General features: G+C 31.5%; 4 protein-coding genes across 8 annotated transcripts in view; 2 read left to right on the top strand and 2 right to left on the bottom strand.

The window, feature by feature from the left end:
• Positions 1 to 3,541, top strand: part of LOC119831603 (carbohydrate sulfotransferase 11) — a 35,903-nt gene extending 32,362 nt beyond the window's left edge. For all 5 annotated transcript variants that reach the window (XM_038355028.1, XM_038355029.1, XM_038355025.1 and 2 more), the window contains 2 exons: positions 23 to 180; positions 963 to 3,541. In XM_038355028.1, coding sequence (XP_038210956.1) covers positions 23 to 180; positions 963 to 1,044 — 240 coding nt within the window. In that variant the 3' untranslated portion in view covers positions 1,045 to 3,541. The remainder of the gene's footprint in view (positions 1 to 22; positions 181 to 962) is intronic.
• Positions 3,542 to 4,015: 474 nt separating this feature from the next.
• Positions 4,016 to 7,777, bottom strand: LOC119831696 (putative GPI-anchor transamidase). Its single transcript, XM_038355154.1, has 7 exons — positions 7,606 to 7,777; positions 7,256 to 7,534; positions 6,790 to 6,998; positions 6,398 to 6,515; positions 6,066 to 6,176; positions 4,740 to 4,918; positions 4,016 to 4,134 (listed from the first exon to the last, which is right to left on the bottom strand). Exons 1-7 carry the CDS (start codon positions 7,684 to 7,686, stop codon positions 4,062 to 4,064), a joined length of 1,050 nt encoding a protein of 349 aa, XP_038211082.1. The 5' UTR covers positions 7,687 to 7,777; the 3' UTR covers positions 4,016 to 4,061.
• A 717-nt stretch (positions 7,778 to 8,494) lies between these two features.
• LOC119831940 (ras-related protein Rab-43) lies at positions 8,495 to 12,264 on the top strand. Its single transcript, XM_038355509.1, has 4 exons — positions 8,495 to 9,121; positions 9,195 to 9,279; positions 9,819 to 10,075; positions 10,624 to 12,264. Exons 1-4 carry the CDS (start codon positions 8,912 to 8,914, stop codon positions 10,720 to 10,722), a joined length of 651 nt encoding a protein of 216 aa, XP_038211437.1. The 5' UTR covers positions 8,495 to 8,911; the 3' UTR covers positions 10,723 to 12,264.
• Positions 12,265 to 12,409: 145 nt separating this feature from the next.
• LOC119831927 (RING finger protein nhl-1-like) lies at positions 12,410 to 19,498 on the bottom strand. The gene is made up of 9 exons (XM_038355496.1): positions 19,317 to 19,498; positions 17,642 to 17,766; positions 17,129 to 17,406; positions 16,473 to 16,592; positions 16,179 to 16,400; positions 15,828 to 16,042; positions 15,103 to 15,329; positions 14,375 to 14,541; positions 12,410 to 14,024 (listed from the first exon to the last, which is right to left on the bottom strand). The coding sequence occupies exons 1-9, from the start codon at positions 19,496 to 19,498 to the stop codon at positions 13,548 to 13,550; spliced, it is 2,013 nt and encodes a 670-aa protein (XP_038211424.1). The 3' UTR covers positions 12,410 to 13,547.
• Positions 19,499 to 23,009: the final 3,511 nt, after the last annotated feature.

The raw sequence follows: 23,009 nt of genomic DNA, 5'->3' as shown, positions 1-23,009 counted from the left end.
CCTTTTTTTGTCACCTATATAGGAGGATCAGAGGTTTTTGATCCAAGTAGCGCGACTTCAGGACATAATCAAACCGGAGTGGCGAAACAGCGGTAAGGGAGCCAACACATTGCATAATATCAATCATCTTTACTCCAGACTGAAAAAGTCGCAACTGGATGGTCTCTATAATTTATACAAGTAAGTCATTTTATTCTGTATATTTTGTCTATACTAATATTTTTTTGAGGTTGGTTTAAAGTTTTTATATTTTGTCTGAAATCGAAGAAATTGATAAGATGATTTCGAACCTTCTTTCAACATTATAACACTTCTTTCAAAAATATTATATTTATTGTTTCGGAATGACATAGACGTATATTTTTTAGTCGGGAACAATCGAGAGTACTAGATAAATTCGATACAGTTAGATAAAGGTCAGAGTAATAAAAAATGTTCTTATTGTTAGAATGAGCGACGGTAGGTAGGTATGTACTAAATAAATAAATTAATGATGTCTATTTGAAGATACAAGGACAATGCTTCTGATTTGAGAACATTTTTATTGGGTCATGAAATCTTTGAAAGTTTCTAGAACTTTTCAATATTTAATTAAAATAAAAAAAGCAAAAAGAGGTAAAGAACCAATGTGTGAATTAATATCTGGCGTGGCAATGCTATTTGAAATAAATACCTATTCGACAGAAGGTCTAGATAATATCTTTGTCCGGTAGGTTTTTGGTAGTTATCTATATCAACTGTTCATAAAAGTAGATATGAATGATGAATGATGTCGTATACTGATTGATGTTAGGAATACAATTCATTTCTTTTATAAATCTACAATGTCAATACGACAACCATAAACGGACTAATTATTGCGGATGTTTATAATCGACGCGTTTATTGTTTAGCGTGAACACGCCACGTTTAGTACGATCTTCTCACGTGAAATAATATATTAGCCCTGTATCATGTTTCAGGTATGACTTTCAGCTCTTCAACTACACGCTGGACAGTTACTATGACATAATTCAAACAGATGATGGCACCACTCGCGGCTGATCTATATACGAGTGTGAATTATTGCTAGTTGGAACCAAAATGAATAATCAGTATTTGTTGGTTATAAATACTAAGAAAGACTGAAAATAATTCGTGGTATTTAGTAGTCAATACTAATTGATTTACCAATACCTACGTTTAAGCGATAGTAATGTATGAACTGTGAAGGTACGTGAAATGTGTACCTACGTATGTAATGTAATTTGTTATTGTCAATTTTCCATATTTTATCTGTGTCAAGATTCTAAATGGTCTGTTACGTTACTCTCTTGTTACCGTTTTGTTTGTTTGTTTGTTAATATGGATTATTGAGGACGTTCATAATTTTATTGTAATTATTATTATTAACTTATAATTCTTTACGTAAAAGCTATAAGTGTAAGTGTAGTCCAATTCACTTCGTAGTGCTTCCGTAGAATTAAATTACCTATATATAGGACTATAGGTAATTAATAGGAACTACCTTTAAATACATCATGACACCGCTATATTCATTTGTATAAACTCTGTTGGAATTGCACTAAAATTTCATACCTGTTTTCATAAGTGTGTACCTACACTTCGTTCTTAAATAATATCACTTTCTTTAATCAAATTTCCTTTATTTAACAGGAATAAGATATTTTGAAAATAAATTTTGATTATACATACTGCATAAAATGTTAGAGTATTGAATATTTAAGAAATAAATGTCCTTATCCATGTTAATTAAATTTGAACGGAGCAATAAATTATATATCAACTGATTCAATTTATGATTAGCTATAAAAGTAAGATTTCGAAACACAATCTTGCTGACATCAGACAAAAGAATGAACATGACCTGAATATGGTCGTATTATGATCGTTTAAAAATATCCACTAATCAATAAAAATTATGTATTCATAGGTTTTCGTGATTTTTGAAATAATATTTTATTAAATCGTTCTTGTAATTAGATATTAAAATCGTGCTCGTTTATGTTAAGTTTAACTTTGCCTGTTATATTTATAATACTACAATATTTTCTTTTGGCTACAAATATAATTATAAAACTCTCTGTATAAGATAAGGATAGAAGGATGGTTGTTACGTTGTAAAAATGTATGGACGAATCAAAAATATGTACATCTACCTAATCTTTATCTAACTAGAAATATTTTAACTGGTTACATATTTCAAATTGCATCAGTATCGAAAATACTAAGATAATATAATATAGTACATGCAAAATGCAGGGTAAGATAAGTAAATGATATGTGGTTAAAAAATTTGTAGATAATTTAATAATCGATGTTAAACCATCTCATTAGCCGTAATTCACTTTAAAATGAACGAACAAACCAACAAAGCTATTTCAGGTTAAAGTCATGAACACCAGGTATATAACATATACATAGAAGATCAAAATAGATGCGTAAAGATGTAGTAATATATTTTTATATCGCCTTTAAGTTCGTTAATTTATTCTCATAACCCATCGCTAACGCACATTTCAATAAAAAAATAGAATAGGATTTTCTTATTATAAAATTGTAAGCGTTGCAGAATATATGTACCTATTCTATAGTATTTAAGCTACAATTCAATGTAACCTTTGCAAGTTATGGGAATCATTGGAATCATTATAAAGAATTCAGTTATAAAAAAATTATATAATTAAAAAAACCCGTTAGCAGGTAGCGTGATCCTTATTTCTTATTATGATTATAATATGTTGATTGAGTTCATAAATTTTGTTTCAACTTACATTGTATTAAAAATAATAGATGCACATACAATATATTTATACCAAATTAGTTCGATTAAATGTTGAATAAGTATTTATTTATATTAAATTCATTATAGTGTTGATTTTTGACGAAAACATACATAATATATTGCAGTAATAAGTTGATCGTTTCAGTCTTTTATGGACTTTTTATTTTGTATATAACAATTTAAGATTGACTTATTCCAACTGCGATCGAGAACAAACCTGCATTATTATAATAAAAAATATATTTAGCCGTAAAGAGGTAACATGCAAAAACTTTCTACATATTAAATTAAGCTCAACCACGTAATATTGGGAATCTAATTTTGTGATTCATTTGCTCGATTATTTTGCTAGGATTGAACTGTTATAAAATTGTTTAGTATTACAACGATTCACGGTCTATTAGTAGATATTTTCTGTATCAATGAATGATTACTACATATAAATACTAAAAACTAAAGTTGGAATACCCTTGACAAATGTAGTTAATAAGAAACTACTTACGTATAGAATAAATGAGATTTTCATAGTTGTAGATAATGGAAGGAATAGACCAAAAGAAATGGCCTATGAACGTAACTGGAATGGTGCTATAGTCTCTTAGAAATTGATCTCATATCAGAATGAGATATAGTGCCGTGTACTTGTTGCTATGTATTTAATTATATATCCCAATTAGGACGGGTCGGTTGTGTTATGTTGTTCTTAAATAAATTTTATTCTTAGTATAATAGAGAAATAAATAATTATATAATGGAGTATTTTTTTATTCACCTACCTTTGTAATAATTTTTTTCTATTTGATGACATATATGTAAGTACTTTTAGTTAAGGAGATTCTAAAATCGATTTTATTTTTGTTTTTTACCCGCTATATCCGGGTTTTATTACGGTGAAATATCTGATTTCCTTGCGAATATTCAGAAACAACGCGAGCGAAGCTGTGGATAACATCTAGTTTAATTTAAAACAATGCTTGATTTCTTGCAATAAAATAACCGTAATACGTAATAATATGTATGGTCCATATTCTACTAATATTATAAACGCAAAAGTTTGTATGGATGTTTGTAACTATTTCAAGCGAAAACAGCTCATTATAATATCTATATGAAATTTGGTACAGAGATAGATTATAGTCTGAATTACCACACAGGCTACTTCTTACCAGGGTACCACACGAGTGACGCCGCGGGTTACAGCTAGTGCAGTGTAAATAAATACAACAAAAGTTATAAATCGTTAAATACTTTATTTGGTAATGTTATCCTAAATATTCTATGTATTTTCTGATATTAAATGCATTGGGAATTGAGGTAGATACGCCCTTTTCTCGCGCAATGTTGTATTCCTGTAAAATAAAATCATAACCATTATCAATTAGTGATATCATGAAATTATTGTTGCTATTTTTAATAAATATATAATGGATTAAAATTGGTAGTTCAAGGTTTAAATTTCATTTAAGAGATGTTTCCGCTTTGTGCGGATTTATGCATGAAAAATAATTATCAAACACAGATGTGTGGAATAAAAATTGGATTCACAAATTACTTTTATCAAATAAAACTATAATCTGCTTACACTTATTTAATAACAGCCAATAATACTGTATACAATAATACAGTATACAATAATACTATATATTTGACCGCCTCCTTGGTACAGTGGTTAACGCATGAGCGTAGAACCGAGGGTTCCTGAGTTCAATTCCCGGTGGGGAAGCATAAAAAAGTGTCTCGTTCTGGCAGGACACAGAAGGCTGATCACCTACTTGTCCATAAAGAAAATCGATCAGTGAAACAGATGTACGTCATCTGCCCCATACCCCACTAGGGGACACGGGACTTCACTTACTTATATAATAATAAAAATATAACTATAACTGTAAAAAAAACTTCCGGTCTAATTACATTTTCAAATTGTAAAATAAAAAATAATAAAAAAAACACTCACACAGACTTCGTTTTTTTCCTCTTTGGCACATCAACTATATAAATAGGCTCCGTAGTTATTATGACAGGTCTTACAGAACCAAAGAAATCGGTGATTTGCACTTTACTCGGGTCACGTTTGAATAAATCTCGTCGAACTCCCACGGTAGATATACATGCGTGCTTTGGACATACCGCCAACTGAAATTAGGATAAAATATAAGATTTCAATTAATTTTGTTGTATTAGAATTAATTAACGCGTTACATTCTACTTTATCAAAAAATTATGTGAGTAAACTAATCAAGATAACATAAGATATTTAGTATATTCTTGATGTAAAATAATCATTTTGAACAAAATACTAAACTAAATATAAATGGGGTCAGTGTCTGCATGACAACTGACAAGAAACAGCTTTTGAATGTAAAGAAAAATGTCGAAAACGTTTCACCCGGTAAAGGGTTATGACGTAACAAACAAAAAAATAACACTTTGAAGTTAATTAAAATTCCAGTTGAAATTGAAATTACAGTTGTTGAATGAATGATAAATTTGGCTATACATAATCATAAAATATCATTCTTAAATAAAACCATAGAATAATAATTTGAAAAGATTACTGGTAATGTAAATGTATAATATTTTGTTTTTTAAATTCAACAAATAAAAATAGAAAATATATTTCAGTGATTAAAAAACATTACAAATATCAAGTCATGTACCACCTAAATAATATTGTATTTTATTGTATCAGCCCAATGTATCTGAGTGCTGGGCAAGTACCTCCACAAGGCGCTTCCACAAATCAGGATCATGTGTTGTTAAAGACCCATGATTATAAATTGGTCTAGTTCATTGGCCTGCCGCAACACCTTTTTTTTTTTTTTTTTTTTTTTTTTTTTTATGTTACAGTCGGCAATGGAGCTGGTGGGCCTGATGGTAAGCGCTCCCACCGCCCATGAACATTTGGAGAGGCATAAGGTCCATTGCAGACCTTACGCCTCTACAAATGGATTGCCGACTTTTTGGGAAGGGATTAAGAAAGGATTGGCGATAGGAATAAAGGAAAGGACTGGTAAGGGTCAGGAAAAGGATATGGGCCTCCGGCTCCCCCACTCACCGAACGAAACACAGCAGAATGCTATTTCACGCCGGTCTTCTGTGGGGGTGTGGTACTTCCCCGGTGCGAGCTGGCCCAATTCGTGCCGAAGCGTGCTCGACTACCACATACAAAAACCTTCTAGCGATCTAGACTACAGTGTCATTATCTTAGCCCACAGTTAATATCTTGTAGGCTATAAAGTTTTATCTACCAATCTATAATTGTTATAAAGATTATACTTACAAATTCAGACATAGTTTTCTTGCTATTTGGATGGACATTTTCTAAAAACTCCAATACATAATATGTGTATCTATCAATAATATATACTCCAATTGCAGAGTCCACATGATGCTGAAAACATTTTTAAAATACTTATTCTCTAAAAGGTAATAAAAATGCAGACCTAGCTACTGTAACTTTCGATGTTTTTCTAAATTATTACTAACTATGTATAAAATACTAAATATGACATAGTGGGCAAGTGACTTGGTTGTAAGCCTGACGGTGAGTAATCACTACCATCCATGAATATGTGAAGCGGTATAGATAGAACTGAAAAATCAAAAACTTACAGAAAGTGAATCTTCTCCCACAAGACTACTAGCAGTAGCTAAAATGTTTGGTGAATAAAACTTCTCATACATTGACGATGCCTGACATGTGTCTATTATGAAAAATATTTCATTATATCTGTGAAAAAGACAAATGCAAATAAAATCAACAAAGCTACTATCATGTACATCATAATATTAGGTGGATTAATACATATTACATATGACTGAATGTTTATTTTGTAATTTACTCTTTTTTTATTATTATTAAAAGGTTTTCATTTAAACTGCAAACTCTCTCCAAACCTCTTTGGTTTTAACTCGAACTAAAACATAGCTATGTCTTCCATCTTCAAAGGACTGCTGATAAAATGTTGTATTAAAGAACGACATAGTCACAAGATTCCCATTACCTTCTTTTCTGCCACATCTGTTCCAGCGCATCAGCCAGCTCCTGACTAGTAATTTCTTCAGAGTCTTGAAACTTCAAAAACCCATCTCCTCCATGGCCAGTGAGGTATATAAGGATATTACTGCCTTCATCTGTGAGCAATCTTTTGGACCTTGGTGTGTTGGGTGGAACCCTTCCTGTTAGTAAACGAACAAAGTTTTCAACTGAAACCTGTAAAGAAATTAAATGAAAATATTGTTGAATTTTTAATTTTATAGCATTGAAATAAATGAGAAATTTTGAAAGAATAGAAAAAAATTGATCACAAGGCGGGATTCGAACCCGCGTTTTTTTGCCATTCTCTTTTGTAAATAATGTGTCGGATTAAGAACTTCTATCTTTTATCCCTAATACATGCAATTTATTTTTCTTATCTATGGAAGAAATTATTTGTTAAATAGTTTTTGGGCTAAATAATAAATACTTGCCTCATATCCTCGATAATCTACTTCTACATCATCACCGTAAACATTAATTTGTTCGTGAGCGTTGTTAAAAATTGTAGCAGGCCGAGGATTTCTAGGATTGCATGCCATGTCATCTGATATCATTAGTATAATCTGGCTATCTGGAATTCCTAATCTCTTGACACTGCGATATATTGACAGTACATTGGCTACATGCCGGTAATTAAACCAAAACCGCGACGTATCTACTAAAACTGCCCAATTATTTGTATGGTTGGACTTCTGGAACTGTTCTGGAATCTAATTTAAAAATGCAATTTAAGTAATAGGATTGATAAAGGTGAATCTTAACCATTTAAAAATTTACGTACTTCTATCCCTTGACTAGCAGATATTATGGTCGCTATAAATATTATCAAACAATGCACGATAGTTTTGGACGCCATGTTCATTTTATATTGTTTTCCATTGATCAACACACTGTTTATTAAATAATTCTTAGGTCATAACTTAATTACATACAATTAACAATATATGTTTATAATTTTTAATGAATATATATGAAGTTTACAATTACACACTTCACTGTCAAACAATTGACAAATGACAATCTTAAATATGACAGTGGTTACTCATAGATTATACACTTATATACTGGTGTTACTAATCATTGACTAGTGTGTGACTATAAACTTAATTTTTTTTACGAGACCCTTTAGGCCACACATTTACATAATTAGGTAAATTCAACATTGCCAAAGTTTATTATATTACAATATTAATTTTCTGCCTTCGCCTCAGCTTCACCCGTGGTACACTTTATTTCTCCAAAAACCTTCTGTGTGCCTTAACAAAAACATAAAAAAAGGTGTGTGTACGATTTACACACAATAGAAGTGAAACTTCAGTAAATCGACAAAAGAATGAGATGAATATATATATTTATATTTATATATTTATATAAAATAGTATGTATATTTCTGTCTCATTCTTTGCCGGCTTCATTCTACACATTTTGTATTTGTGTCCCTTACCTGTCGTTTTTCCGTTGCATCCGGTTTGAAATCACAACGATTCTAAAGAAGTTTCACTTAAAAAATCGCCCAATTCTCCCTTGTATTTAATAGCAGTATTTTCTTTAACAATGGAAATAATACAACCAATTTAACTCAAATAGCAATAAATGACATAGTATAAAAAGAGTTATAGAAAGTACTTGCTGAGTGTGAATGTTTATTTGATTATATTAGGCGTTATGAGGCGCTTACAGAGTCGCGACGTCTATTTCTTTTTTCATGGCGGACCTAGTTAATCTTTGTAGTTCTACATTTATTGTGTGGGTACTCTATCTTATATATTGGTAAGTGTTATGTATCTAGCATCCGAAGAGGACCGGACAAATTACAAAAAGTACGCGTGGCCCCTTCACTAATGGGGCTCGACGAAATACAGTAGGATTTAAGCAGGTGTATATCCGACATAACACACACAGTCTCTTCCCCGAGGGCCGTGGATATCTATATAAGATTTCTCCACTACAAAAAAGGTGTTGCGCAGTATATGACTTGCTCTGTGGTGGGAACTTGGTAGAGCTGTCGCTTGTCAAAATTCAAAGTGTCATGTGAAAAACGTAAACAGAAGATCTTATGAATTCTTTAGTTTAATTAAATTTAAATCATGAGCAGTCGCAATCCAAATACTTTAATGAGTGTACCGGATGAGCAGTTTGACTACCTATTTAAAATTGTTCTTATTGGTGACTGCGGAACCGGAAAAACATGTATAGTACAGCGGTTAAAATCGGGAAATTTCATAGAACGGCACGGAAATACGATAGGCGTAGATTTCTCAATGAAAACTTTGGTAATAGATGGGAAGAAGGTCAAGGTAAGAGACACTACAGTACGCTCAGTAGTTAATTAAACTATTTGACTATACATTAAACTATTCATCATTTTAGCTCCAGATTTGGGATACGGCTGGACAAGAACGATTTAGAACAATCACTCAAAGTTATTATCGGTCTGCAAATGGAGTTATTATAGGTATGTTTATAACGCCCACACATCTTATGATTCTATACTGCACAGGGTTTCCTTATAACTAACAATAAAATGAATATTTCATACTTGTATAGTATTTGTTATGTTTTAGTAGTAATTATAGTATTGTATGTTAATGCTATAAAACTTAAATAAAATTTATAGTCTACAATTATATTGTTTTACTTTGACAATATAATAATAGCATAATTTACTGTTTCTTATCACCTAGTTGCATGTGTACATGCAACACAATATTTAATATTGAGTTTGTAGAAAATCAAGCTTCCCGCCCATGGCATAACCTATCATAGAAATTAGATAAAAAGTAGCCTATGTCACACTCCAGCCTCCAAACTATCTCAAGAAAAAAATACTATTAAAAATGCTTAATTGTGGTGTTTAAGAAAGACAAACAGATAAGCAAACACACAATCATTAATTATATTAGGAAGAGTAGAAATTATTACATATATGTACAAATTCAATCCAGTATTATGTTTCAAATAAAAGTTATGTCTGATGAGATTTTAATTTTCTAGTCTACGACATAACAAAAAGGTCATCATTTATATCATTAAAGAAATGGATTGAAGAAGTGAGGAGATACACATCGTCAAATGTTGTAGTTGCATTAATAGGCAATAAATGTGATCTGGCTGACCAAAGGGAGGTGGAGATTGAGGAGCCCAAGTCCTTTTGCCGATATGTGCCGGAGATAATGTTTGTTATGGAAACATCAGCTAAGGATAACACTAATGTAGAAGATACCTTCCGGAGCTTAGCTACTGAATTAAAGGTAATTTTTAAAGTGTTTTTCATTTATTTACTATTAAGTGGAAAAAGATTTGGTAAAGCCAGAACAACAGATTAGATAAACTAATATTTAATGATTTGTTAAGCTAGTAGGTTGTCAATAATCTAAATATATATAGTGCAAAGGTGACTGACTGACAGTAATCTATCAATGCACAACCCAAACCACTGGACTGATCGGGCTGAAATCGGACATGCAGAGAGATGTTATGAAGTAGGCATCTGCTAAGAAAAGATTTTGATAAATATTACCCCCAAGGGGTTGAAATAGGTATAGATACCTATACCTATTTCATCCCCTGGGTCCTATCCCTTCATCAGGGTATGGGTTATATATAGGGTATGTAAGTTTGTACTTGATGACTTGAATCATTTGGTATTGTATTATTTATCATTGATTTATGTTAGCTTACTCAATGTTCCTTGCAAATTTCACTACTGTTGTTCACCAATAACCTTGATATAATTGTTTAAAAAAGTTAGACATAATAAACGGATCTCATACATAAATACATATTGTTGTTTTTTCAGAGGCAACATGATAGTAGTGAAGGACCACCAGCAGACACAGATGCAGTGGTCTTAGGAGAGAGCCATTCTGTAAGTAGGTGTCAACCCTGCCGATCTTAGTCCACTAAATTAAGAGATAGATAATTAATTACTCATTGTATTAGATCAAATTATTTTAAAAAGCGTTGTTAGACGGCTCATTTATGCACCTTTTATAGAAATTAATTACTCTGATTGTGTTCATGGAGTAATAAAATTGTATTAAAATTCCTCCCAGTTTTTACCTAGTTTGTAAAACAACCATTTTGGACATCTTGCCTTATAAGAATTTACACAACTTGCTATTGCATATGTCAAGCAGCACCTCTTTATGTAAATTACTCATGACACATAGGTATTGTGTCAAATTATTCATGTTTACATCAACAACAATACAAACATCTTTATCTCATATTTGAAATCAGTGTCACAAACAGTTAGAACAGGTGCTTACAGGTGATTTGTACTGTTATTATATCTATAGATATTTTTTGAGATTTTTCCTTTATCTTTTAAAAATTCTTTTTTGTTGTCCTTTTTATGATTTTTTTAATGTCACATATCCAGTTTGGATTTGTATATATGACATTGGTATAAAATAAATGTAATAACATTGATTGGTACTCTGTCATCCTCAATTGTACATAATGTACAAATTAAAATCAGTACATAGTGTTTTATATTAAGTTTATTTTGTAAAATATCGTATTGTAACGTGAAAGAATGAAAAAATACTTTTTTATTTTCTTGATTTACTAAATGGCTATGATTTGTGTAGGAAATTTAAATGTTAGGTACAATTAAAATCTAACTATATTATAATGATCTTCAATATTTTGTATGTTTATGTTTTTATTTATTTATTTCGAAATTTAGTTAGTAGATTTTTCAATCATTTATATTAAATCAAATTATGTTAAACCATACCATAACAAATAACAAAAAACTTTTTCTCTAAAGTACTTTTCAAAAAGTCTTTTTATAGTATCAATCGATCAAGTAGTGATGTTAAGATTATAAAGACGCTTATAAGATAAAAAGTAACCATGTTATTGTAAGATATAAGATGTACTGAGCGAAAAATTCTAATTTGTACCCAGTGTTGTTTGTACTCTTGAAAAACTATAATATGTAATAACCTAACCTAACCAAATACTAGGCTAAAATAACTTTTGAATTAACCTCCTCTTATATTTGATTTTCACCTTTTTATTTGAAGTGATCAAGAACTAAATTAAATATTTTATAAATAATATAAATGAATAACTTTTTAATAACAAATTAAATTACTTTTTTAAAGAATACGGTCAACGGCTTTTCAAGTAACTTGTACTTGGAAGTCCAGAAAGAACTATTTCAAAAGTTTTCTTTATACCCCTAAGATTTATGTCCTTATCATGACAATAGATAGGGCTTTTAATACTTGATCAACAATTTCTATGTAATTATAGATTTCGTATTAGTTGTATACATATGATTAGCAATAAAGTTATACGTAGCCTCGTATTCGGCCCTGAGCGTGCTCGACGCTCTATTTGGCGAAATGAGATTTTATTTTATATCATAGTCGACAAGGAGATGTGTAGCCTGATGGTAAACACTCCTTTGCTTGAAAAACGGTTAAAAAAGGAGTTGATGACGGGAATTAAGGAAAGGACTGGGAAGTTGTCCGAACAAAACACTGTGACTACTATTTCACGCCGATTTTCTGTGGGGGTGCGGTACTTCCCCAGTGCGAGCTTGCCCAATTCGTGCCGAAGCGTTCTTGACTCCCACATTCGAGATCAACTCGAGGTACGATGAAATGTTAAAGGTGTACCTTGATTTTGTTCTTAGTTAAAATACCGAACTTACAGAATGTGTGCATTGCTTCAATTTTATCTTTATATATAGGAAGAAAGAAGCAATATAGATATAGAAGATATAATGTTACACCAATACGGTTGTTGGTTTTAATTTCACTGTAAAGGATGTTGATCGACTTTAACTTGTATAAAACATCGAATGTCTTGTCCGAAGGGAGGTTCGATAAAATTTCAAGGCAATGAGTCCTCGATGTTCCTTTAACAGAGAAAATACTTTAAGAGTCTATTTGATCAGCATCCTTATAAGTGTTTTTCTAATAATAATTCCAACTTTGTTCAGGTTTAATTTTATAAATAAATATGGGGCTTTAATGATGAAATTTCCGTCACAAATTAACTAGTCTAAGCGGTCTAGGTGTCTTGCAAACTTTGTCGATTGATAAATGATATTTGTATGAAATTACGATATTAGTCATGTACCACCTATTGGAGACTGATATGCGCCATAAAAATAAATCTAGGAACATTTTATTATTGTCTGAAATGTGGAATTTAATTGTGTTATATAGATGTACAGTTCACCAGTGCTTTGTTGATAAATCCACTGTGTATATTATACGTAATTATAATTGAGTTAAGGGAACATAAAATCAGTTAAAATTGTTATTTTATAGTTTTTTTAATTCATTAATTGTGGCATATATTATGTGTAGATTTCATTAAAATTAATAATTAAAAAAAAAAAATTGGATTAAAAAGTATGCCAAGAAATTATATAAAAAATTACGTTTGATCTCGCTACGAAAGTTCTGATCACAAATAATTTAAAAGATTTCCTTTATTTTTATATTCTACTATATGTTTCCGTAAAAGTATTTTTGCTGCATTTTTGAATCTCTAAATCTACAGAGCAAATAATTGTGATTATAGGTAAAACATATGCTTGTGATATTATTATTTTTTATATTTTTTATGTAAATCCTTATTTAGTACTACTATTACTACTCCATTATTTTCAATACGTTTATTAAGATTAACACTAGTGTTAACATTTTTGTTTACAATAAAGTTATGTTAATTACAACTGTTTTTTATTAATTATCAAAAGAAGTTGACGCAATGGTTTTTCGTATCGCTGACGATGACGTCTAGTTGTTTTGTGACATGGAGGCCAGATATCCAACCGAATTTGCCGGGTTCTGAACCAAGTCTGCCAAACACTCTCACGAGTTGACCGTTGGGTTTGAAAATTTGAATTCTACAGTTGCCAGAATCTCCCACGAGGATATTGCCCATCGGATCGACGGCGAGCACTTCTGGCTGTCTGAACTGGCCCTTTCTATGTCCCGTGGAGCCGAATTCAGTGATTTTACTTTTGTCGTTCTTGTTATAAACTTTAACTCTGCGATTGCCGCTGTCCAAGACGATAACTCTGTCGTTCGTGACCGCCACGCCGGTTGGCGCGTTAAGTTCTGTACACATTGTCTCTTTCATCTCCCAAATACTTGACGTGTCCCTCGGCTGATTCCGCATCGCGATACCGAACTGGTCGACGAATTTTCCATCCGGTTGGATGACCTGGTTTGAGCAAAATAAGCATACACAGTCGGATTTCGAATGTATTTATTTACAAGAGATCCGCCAAAGTCAAAGCCTTCGTCAATAAAGCTATCTAAAACTAAAAGAGCTATCTAAAACTGAAAGAATTTTTCAAAACGGTCCAGCAGTTCCTGAGATTAGCGCGTTCAAACAAACAGACTCTTCAGCTTTATAATATTAGTTTAGATTACCCAAATAATTAATGAGAAGTATTTTTGACAACATTCATACCTAATCTCTAATCTCTCCCTTTTTCAAAATAGCAGCTATTCAAAACATTTAATAAAGTACTTTTACTACTACATAATTATATTTTAATGTAAATGTACCTGAATTCTATCATTGCCAGTATCGACAACGTAAATATGATGCTGAGCGTTATCTGTGGCTATTCCTTCAGGTGATCTGAACATACCCAGGCGGCTACCTTTTTGGCCTATTGAGGTGAGATAGTTTCCATCCTTGGAAAACACGTGTATACAATGTTTCCATTTATCTAAAATAAAACAGTAATTTTTCTTTTACTTTATATTACACTAGCTTTCCGCCCACGGCTTCGCCCGCGTGAAATACGGTTATATCGCTTTCATCTCCCTATTTCAACTCCTTCTACTCTTTTTTTCTCGATAAAAAGCATCCTATGTCCTTTCCCAAGTTCAGTTCTACCTTCATACCAAATTACATCAAAATTGGTTCAGTGGTTTAGGCGTGAAAGCGTAACAGACAGACAGACAGACAGAGTTACTTTCGCATTTATAATATTAGTAGGGATAGTAGGGATAGTAGGGATTCTATACTATATATCTATATTCTATACTACTGATACTTTAAAAACATTTAACATCAATGACTCAATAAGGCTCAAGATTGGTAAATCGCCTGACCATAAAATCATACCTGCTATAATATTGGAAACGGTTTCATTTAGAGTACTAACAGACAATAATTATTCTATGGTCTACTATCCAATTCGTTTGAAGCAGAAAAACAAGACATCAAGGATCCATGAAATCTATATCTATATTTTTATCATAATTACATACAATTAACAACAAACCCGTTATATAGATCTCGCCCAAACTCTTCATAAAAGCAATTTGTACTGGACAGAGCATTTCCTCACAGGACAATCGCGTAACAATTTTAGCCTGAGTCCTCTCTACCACCAGTACGCTATGACTGTCCATATCACAAATGTATAAGTGGTTATTCCAGGGTCCAATGCCGACTCCGCAAGGTCTCGACGTCTTTCGCCACATGTAATGAGGTACGAAATTTCTGGACCTAGAAATTTGTGAAGCGATACCTATTATGTACATAGGAAATAAAGGTATTTCCCCGACAATGGCCAAAGGTCAAAAAGGAAATATTGTTTTATTCTCTGAAATTATTTTCATTGTTGCTAATGTATGGAGATTTATACTCGCTGGAATTATTTTAAAAACCTGTGTCAAATGTAAATCTGTACAATCTAGTAAACATACAATCATAAAGGGGTATGTATTATACATTTGTTAATTCATTATTATCTATACTACCAAATTCTTGGATATCGTTAACATAAAATTTATGTGACTGTACGTAATATAATAATATGATATATACCAGTTTGTCCGGCGCAATCCAAGGAAGAACCGATTCAGGAGCTAGTAACACATAGCTAGATAACACTTCATATGTGACATTCTATCTTGTATAATGTGGATTGTGGACGAAGTCTCAAGAATCAGCTAGTTGATAAAAAAAAGCGTAATAAAACAGTAAACACAAATATCTGTCTACCTATAGTGCTGTATTAGCGTGCTCTCATTCTCCAAAGGATTATTTTGTTTTGCCGCTTCTGGTAGTGGGTCATCAGATTCAGCATCACACGGAGTTTTAACATCGGAGTCAATGCGGAAATTCTCTTTGTCGAATATAAAGTTTTCAGCGTCCCATTTTGATACATCGTTAAGCAATTGCAATGTGTTTTGATGTAAATTAACAAATGTCGTTACCTGTAAAGTTAAATATGACATTAGTTCTGTACACTTTAGCCTTTTTAGTATAATCTGATGAATTTAGAAGGTTTTTTTAACATTTGGAAGACCGGGAAGTGTTAGGTAAATACAAAAGCTGTATAAAAATTCTTACTTCAAGAAGGTCATCTGCAATATTTTTCTTTTCTACGTCAAGGACTTTGTTAGCCACATCTTTAGCTTCCTTCAGTGACGATTGAATTGCTAGAGCGGTTAATTCCCCAGATTTTTGCAAATCGTTCATTTCTTGCAAAAGGTTAATTTTGGCTTCTAATATGGCATTTATTTTCTCATCAGCAGCAATGTTTATTTGTTCAACTATTCGTTCACAACGATCCTATTAAGAAATGTCTTGTTATAATAAACAGAATAAGTTAATAACTTACATAATTTTTATTATAAATTTTACCTTATAATGTTCAATTTTATGGTCCAATCGACTAGCTGCTGTGTCGAGTTGTTTGAGAATAGAACCCACTTGAATTCGTAAGTCCTCTATGTGTTGAGACCAACAGACACGACAGAAATTCTACAAAAATTATTAACTCTTTCAATTGTTAAATGAAAAGCAACTGAAATTACTGTAATAATCTTTGAGGACATAAACAAAATGTTGAGTATTATATTAATAGGGGCAAATTATTAAGAAATTTAAAACTTTTTAGCGGACATTAAACGCGATTTATTCCGATGTTTCAATCTCTTGATAGCGAACGTGGTCATGGGGAGATTGAGATGTTACGAAAACCAATTCGCAGTCATATTTAAATCGCCTTTAAAATCTTATACTCGTTAAAATCAAATAATACACTAAGTAGGTACTTACATTAAAATCGACCCCATGAAAATACTGAGGTTAAGTTAGTATACATTTTTGATCAATTATATTTTTTATTTGGCAACTAAAACACAATACAGTGCAGTATGTACATTTAACAGCGACATTGAACAATGACCTATGTTATAAGAGGCGTTAATCCGTCCGTTGTACCGAGTAACTTAAATAGTATAGGAACTATGCTATGATATATGATTATGCTGGATATTATATTAATGGTCACTTACTAATTTGCAATGTTCACACATCGATATATCAGGGTTGTCACACAACGTTTTGCAATTAGAGCATCTCACACCAGCAGCAAATAAATCCACATTCTGATAGTTCACTGGTGTAGCTGGCGTGCTTGGAGGTGTCGCGTTTGCTGTTTTCTCTGGTGGTTTGATGCCGACCATGTGGAGCAAGGTGTTGATGTAGAGATTAGATGGTAAATTGTCCACGAAATTCGACCCATTAGTTGGTATTCTTGTGTGACAGACAGGACAACTGATAACGTGTAAATCTGAAAATATGATTCATAATAATAATATTGTTTTTATCTGTACATATAATAAGTATGTAGGTAAAATTTTTATCAAAAGGGGCATCGTAACATTTATATTTGGAACTATCTACTAATTTATGAACAAACTTTATATCGTCTGTTACATACAAGAAGACCTGCGTTTTGCGCCTGGTCACGTGTGTAAAAAACTACATCGAAAGAAATCATTCAAAAGTTATCAGCAACATCTTACCGGCCACGTAAATTTTGAGACAAGCTAGACAAAATGTGTGTTGACATGGCAACATTTTAGGTATACTGAGGATTTCCAGACATAATGCACATTGAACTAAATCATTTATACCTGCAACTGTTAATCTGGAACAAAAAACAATGGAGCATCTTGATTAATGAGAAGAATTAAAAAATTACAGTACTTGATTTTTACTTATAAATATTAATAATAAGAGTGTGCTACAACTGTCGTTCACAATTACCTAAATAAATCTTAATAAAAAGCGACATTGGTAAAATAATATAAGTAATAAATACTAAAAAATAAACTTAACATTTTTAGTCAAGTAAAAAGCTTTATTTGAGTACAATTCATGAGACAGTTGTAGGTTGATTGTAATTAAAATCAGCACTGAGAATTAAGAATACCTACTGAAACCTACATAGTTGATTTATGTATCGAGTCAATTTAAGTTCAAATAATTCCATTATAATACAATACTACCAGTCTTTTCATGTGCACCTGTCCCTATTAAGTAGGTATTTGTTGTTCGAAACGTGACATCCATACATAAAGGTACATTAAAATGTGCAACTATTTCAATTCAGTTGGCAGAAACTCATGTAGATTTTTGCGAAACGCAGGCGCCAGATGTGACTTTCGCTGTTTATTTTTTGTGTTTATTCTATTGTTTCCAATGCGCTGTACTGTAGTTAGGGCTGACAAAATCGACTTTTTGAATTCTTGGTTTTGTAACTATTCAATAATGTTGTAAAATGTTATGTAATCTATGTGTCTACTACCACTAAATGAAGAATAATACTTTAGAGTAAATTAGGTAGGTTTTGAAAATAAATAACAGCTTAATTGTGTTATGTAGTTATAAAAATACGTAAAAAAATTATTGCAAATTATTTAGTGCAGAATCATCTTCTAAAAAATAATGTAATACTTTTATACACGCAAATACAATTTCATCCTTTAATAAGTATATTTGTATAATCCATACTTTAAATTCTTTTCGATACGACATCCATGATTTTCCAATCGATCGTGAAAATTCTTTCACATACATAATCATGTTATTATAAAACTTATTGTCTCGTTGTATTTCACTTTCTTTCTATTGTTTGAAATGGCATATGATTTAAAGGTAGGTAATTATTATAACGCAATACTAATAATGGTGGAAGGTTGTTACAAAATTGATAAATTTAGAGATTTCTTATATATGATTTTTGCGTGAGTATTTTGAAATAAATAAGTAATATACAATAGAACTTGTCTTGCATGTTCTATTATTAACAGATAAATTATTAACAAAAATTATTTACTTGCATACTATTAATTGACTGCCTCCTTGCTACAGTGATTAACGCCTGAGCGTAGAACCGATGGATCCTGGGTTCAATTCCCGGTGGGGATGCACAAAAAAAATGTCTCGGTCTAGCAGGACACAGAAGGCTGATCACCTTCCTGTACGTAATAAAATCGATCAGTGAAGCAGATGTACATCATCTGCCCCATTAGGGGACACGGGACTTCGCGTTTATACCAATACTACATAAAGCAATACAATAAATGTAGAATGCGTGTAGGTATCTACTTATGTTTATCTTATAAGTTTAAAAATAGGTACTTACCTCTAACGTAAAAATACAACGTGAATTCAGATTATCAAAAATATACTTACTTTTTATCCAAATTAGAATTAGCTCTAGTTAAAATTGGCGGTAATGGATTTTTGACAGCATTGAAAGAGCTTGTTTGAGCAACTGTTGTGGGATTGGATGCGATATTATCATCCATACTTTTCTGACTATTCCATCTTTTAATACTAAAGAAGGAGGCTTTCTTTTTAACTTTCTCAGCCATCCTAAACACTGTGTTTCGAATAACAAAATAAGACTATCGCGATAGGCAATCGTAATTATCGAGTCCGTATCGGATTGCTGCGATTTCCGATACGAATTAAGGATAAGATAATGATGATTATTCATATAACACATGAGTATATATGTATAATATAGTTTTGTGTAACGATAATTAATAATATAATAACGATAACGAATTATAAAAAAACAATAATTGTTAATATTTTTGACGTAATTTTTCGTAGAGATAGATGGATGTTGCATTATATGTAACTAATAAATATATATACTAGGTGTATAATGCCTAAACTAGTAGGAACTAAAATAAAGTTATGAAGATAACTAACGTTAATGTTACCATAGATTTTATGTTCTAGATCCAGTTTTTTTACCGTAGGAATTTCGGTAAAATATTTCAAATCAAATTTCTACGTCAAATACGTTCTTAATATTTTGCTGATAACGATAAATTATTTTAAAATATAACGAGAAAGTTGTCAGATATGGGCTTTGAGGTTACAATATTTTACGTAGAAACATTGCATTAACGGTAAAAAACATGTCAGAGGTCCAGAAGAATTGCAAGAAAACTGTAAAAGTTTTCATATAAGGTTCTGTAGAATAATAAAATCCGTCTTGAGTTATTGTAGCGCTTATTGGGTACATGTATGTATTTCAAATAATAATAAAACGCAATAAATTAGAACCATAAAACGTTATTTCATTTTAAAATATAACATATATTTAGTATACTCAATATATCTTCTCTCCGCTATCTATTACTTTGCCTATTACTTTGTTCTTGTTATAATCTATTAAATTATAATCATAACTTAAAATTTATGCAAATGATTTGTACGGCAATAAAAGTCTATAGTTTTTATTTTGCGTGTGTATAGTCTGACCTCTTTATGTCCTAAAACTATGCTATTAAATGATATCCCACTGAAGTGAAATCAGCACAGTACCTGCAGCGGAAGTGCAATTATCCTGACTCTTAAGGGATAGGAATAACCGTTACTCCGTCTGATGAAAACTAGTCTGTAACAGCTTAATAATAATTTACTTTAAAAAGCCTATCAATATACGTTTTCATATAATTATCAGAATATTCTCATTATTATATATTCAATATTTCTGAATCGTAAATCTTAGACAATAGTCATACTAACAATAGATGATAATTAACAATAAAATACTCCATAAACGTGTTATAATAAAATAAATAGGACGGTACATATAGACCGGGAAAATCGCATTTCTATTGTTATTGCGTTTACATTCTGCATGTGCGCAGCTAATAGACATTTATTGTATCAATGTGACAGTGAGACAGATAACGTTCATGTTATTATGCACATGTTTGAGTAATGTTATGTTGGAGAAATTAAATAACTGACATTGCACATGATTATTTCTATGAGAAATTTGTATGTGTCTTCTTGTGTTTTACTTTACGCAAATATTATATTATAAACGCGCTTTATTCATTAAAATTATTATTACTAACGAATGAACGATAATATAATACTATACTTACTAGCACTACTCAAAAAATCTACCTGGTATAATATCTATAATATGGTACATTATTATTATGATTTATTGATAAAACTTTAAGTGAATCAAAATAAGGAGCCGATTAAATCTCACACATATTTGATAATTATAATATGAAAGATCGAAATTCTCATCTCATTCATTCTCTTAATACATGACGTATTAAAAATAAAAGAATATGGAGGTCAACCCTGCGCATACTTTAATATTTCTATAAAATCTTTGGCAATTATTCAGGTAAGCCCACAGATCCTTATCCTCCTATATTAGACTAAATTGGCAGTACTCCACATCAGATAGTCTCATCTCGCCTTTGATCCTAGTTTTACGTGATACGACTTTATTAGACTGCTATTGTAGTTTAACTATTAGTATTTCGTTGTGATGTATTATAAACTAGCTTTTCTTCTGTCAGTCAAAGGAAAAGACAGACAGGTTCTGGGTTTTCCCCGCATAGCTTCCGTTCACATGGGATTCTCGAAAAAACTATCCTATATATATCGGGTGTTAAACTATATCCGTGCTTAATTTCATCCAAATCGACCCAGAAGTTCCTGAGATAAGCGCGTTCAAATAAACAAACAAAGTCTTCAACTTTACTTATTAGTATAGATGAGTGTAGGTATAGATGAAACGTTTAATAAAAATCTTGCAAGTCGCTAACAAGATGCATAAAACAACCCGTAACTAATTGTTTGCTCAGCTCAATAGTGTTTAAGCTACGAGTTATTTAACGACTTTGTATTATTAAAATACTAATATACCTAGGAAGCGTCGGAAATGTGTGCCAAGCATGACGTGCCCTTGTCAAAAGTGCATACAAATCTCGGAGTTTTCACCCCACACTGGGTATGTGGGCTAAATGGTTAATTACCACAACAATGATGCAGTAAAATACATTATTTATACTGTTTAGTGGATGGGTGCCACTCGTTAAGTTTCCATGTACATTTGAATTTGAATCGCAAAGAAATGAATGGAAAGCTGGACGTTATATACCTACTTAAGTAGGAAACGTTGCCAAGAATCATATACCGATTTTGTTTATTTAACAATAAATAATATAGGTATACTTCTTCAAACATATACCTTACCTAGCTGTTGTCCGCAGCTTCGCCCGCGCGGTTCTAATAAATTTTCATGGTACTTTCATCCCCTTTTTTATCCCCTTGGGGGTAGAATTTATCAAAATCCTTTCTTAACGAATGCCTATGACATTACATCTATTTGTATACCAAATTTCAGCCCGATCCGTCAAGTGGTTTGGACTGTGCGTTGATAGATCACTATGTCAGTCAGTCTTTGAATCGTTTAAATCAGTTGAGCAATAATGTTGTTATTATATTTTACTAAACTCCGCGTATAAGATTCGATAAAAATTGTGTCTTGTGTAGACTGTAGTGTAAAGGCAAGATCTAGAAGATTTTTTTTAATAGTGGGCGATGAAATGATAAACGAGACAAGAGTTTTTATCGAAATTACACTAACCGTATAAGGAATTTAAATAGATACAAACATTCCATCATCCTTAACCTACATGTGACTAATAAAATGTAGAGAAAGTATCATTTCAAGGGGTTAAAACGGACAGGAAAATCTAGAATCAAGCTTCCATAGGAATTTCTTACGAGTTAATTGCTAGCTATATTTATCTCATTTGTTCTGGATTTCATACGGATACTGGATTTCAGTCGATATTTAAGAATCCATGTCAAGAGAACATATTGGGTTTTCAAGTTAATTATAATTTTCTATGAAGTCCCAAACGTATTTTTCTATAACTGGAGAAAGATTGTAAGGTACGTTATCCATAGTACAGATTGTATTCATAATTATATCCTTATAATATTCTATTCTTTACATTAATCTATGTCTATGAATTAATGATCATAAACAGTTGGGTTTGTTTATTTTGGATAATACATATCCACACATTCATATTGTTCATAAAA

Source organism: Zerene cesonia, chromosome 14, assembly GCF_012273895.1.
Source record: "Zerene cesonia ecotype Mississippi chromosome 14, Zerene_cesonia_1.1, whole genome shotgun sequence".
In the NCBI taxonomy this organism is placed as follows: Eukaryota; Metazoa; Arthropoda; class Insecta; order Lepidoptera; family Pieridae; genus Zerene; species Zerene cesonia.
This window is presented reverse-complemented; position numbering and strand designations above follow the sequence as displayed.

Coding starts and splice junctions, on each gene's coding strand:
- LOC119831927 (XM_038355496.1), bottom strand. CDS start 19,498: ATGGCTGAGAAAGTTAAAAAGAAAGCCTCCTTCTTTAGTATTAAAAGA. Junction 17,767..19,316: donor AATTCTAATTTGGATAAAAA/GTAAGTATATTT, acceptor TTTTTGTTCCAG/ATTAACAGTTGCAGGTATAA. Junction 16,043..16,178: donor TTGCAGATGACCTTCTTGAA/GTAAGAATTTTT, acceptor TTAACTTTACAG/GTAACGACATTTGTTAATTT.
- LOC119831940 (XM_038355509.1), top strand. CDS start 8,912: ATGAGCAGTCGCAATCCAAATACTTTAATGAGTGTACCGGATGAGCAG. Junction 9,280..9,818: donor TGCAAATGGAGTTATTATAG/GTATGTTTATAA, acceptor TTAATTTTCTAG/TCTACGACATAACAAAAAGG. Junction 10,076..10,623: donor GCTTAGCTACTGAATTAAAG/GTAATTTTTAAA, acceptor TTGTTTTTTCAG/AGGCAACATGATAGTAGTGA.
- LOC119831696 (XM_038355154.1), bottom strand. CDS start 7,686: ATGAACATGGCGTCCAAAACTATCGTGCATTGTTTGATAATATTTATA. Junction 6,516..6,789: donor CAGATGTGGCAGAAAAGAAG/GTAATGGGAATC, acceptor TCTTTTTCACAG/ATATAATGAAATATTTTTCA. Junction 4,919..6,065: donor AGAAAACTATGTCTGAATTT/GTAAGTATAATC, acceptor TCCTAATTTCAG/TTGGCGGTATGTCCAAAGCA.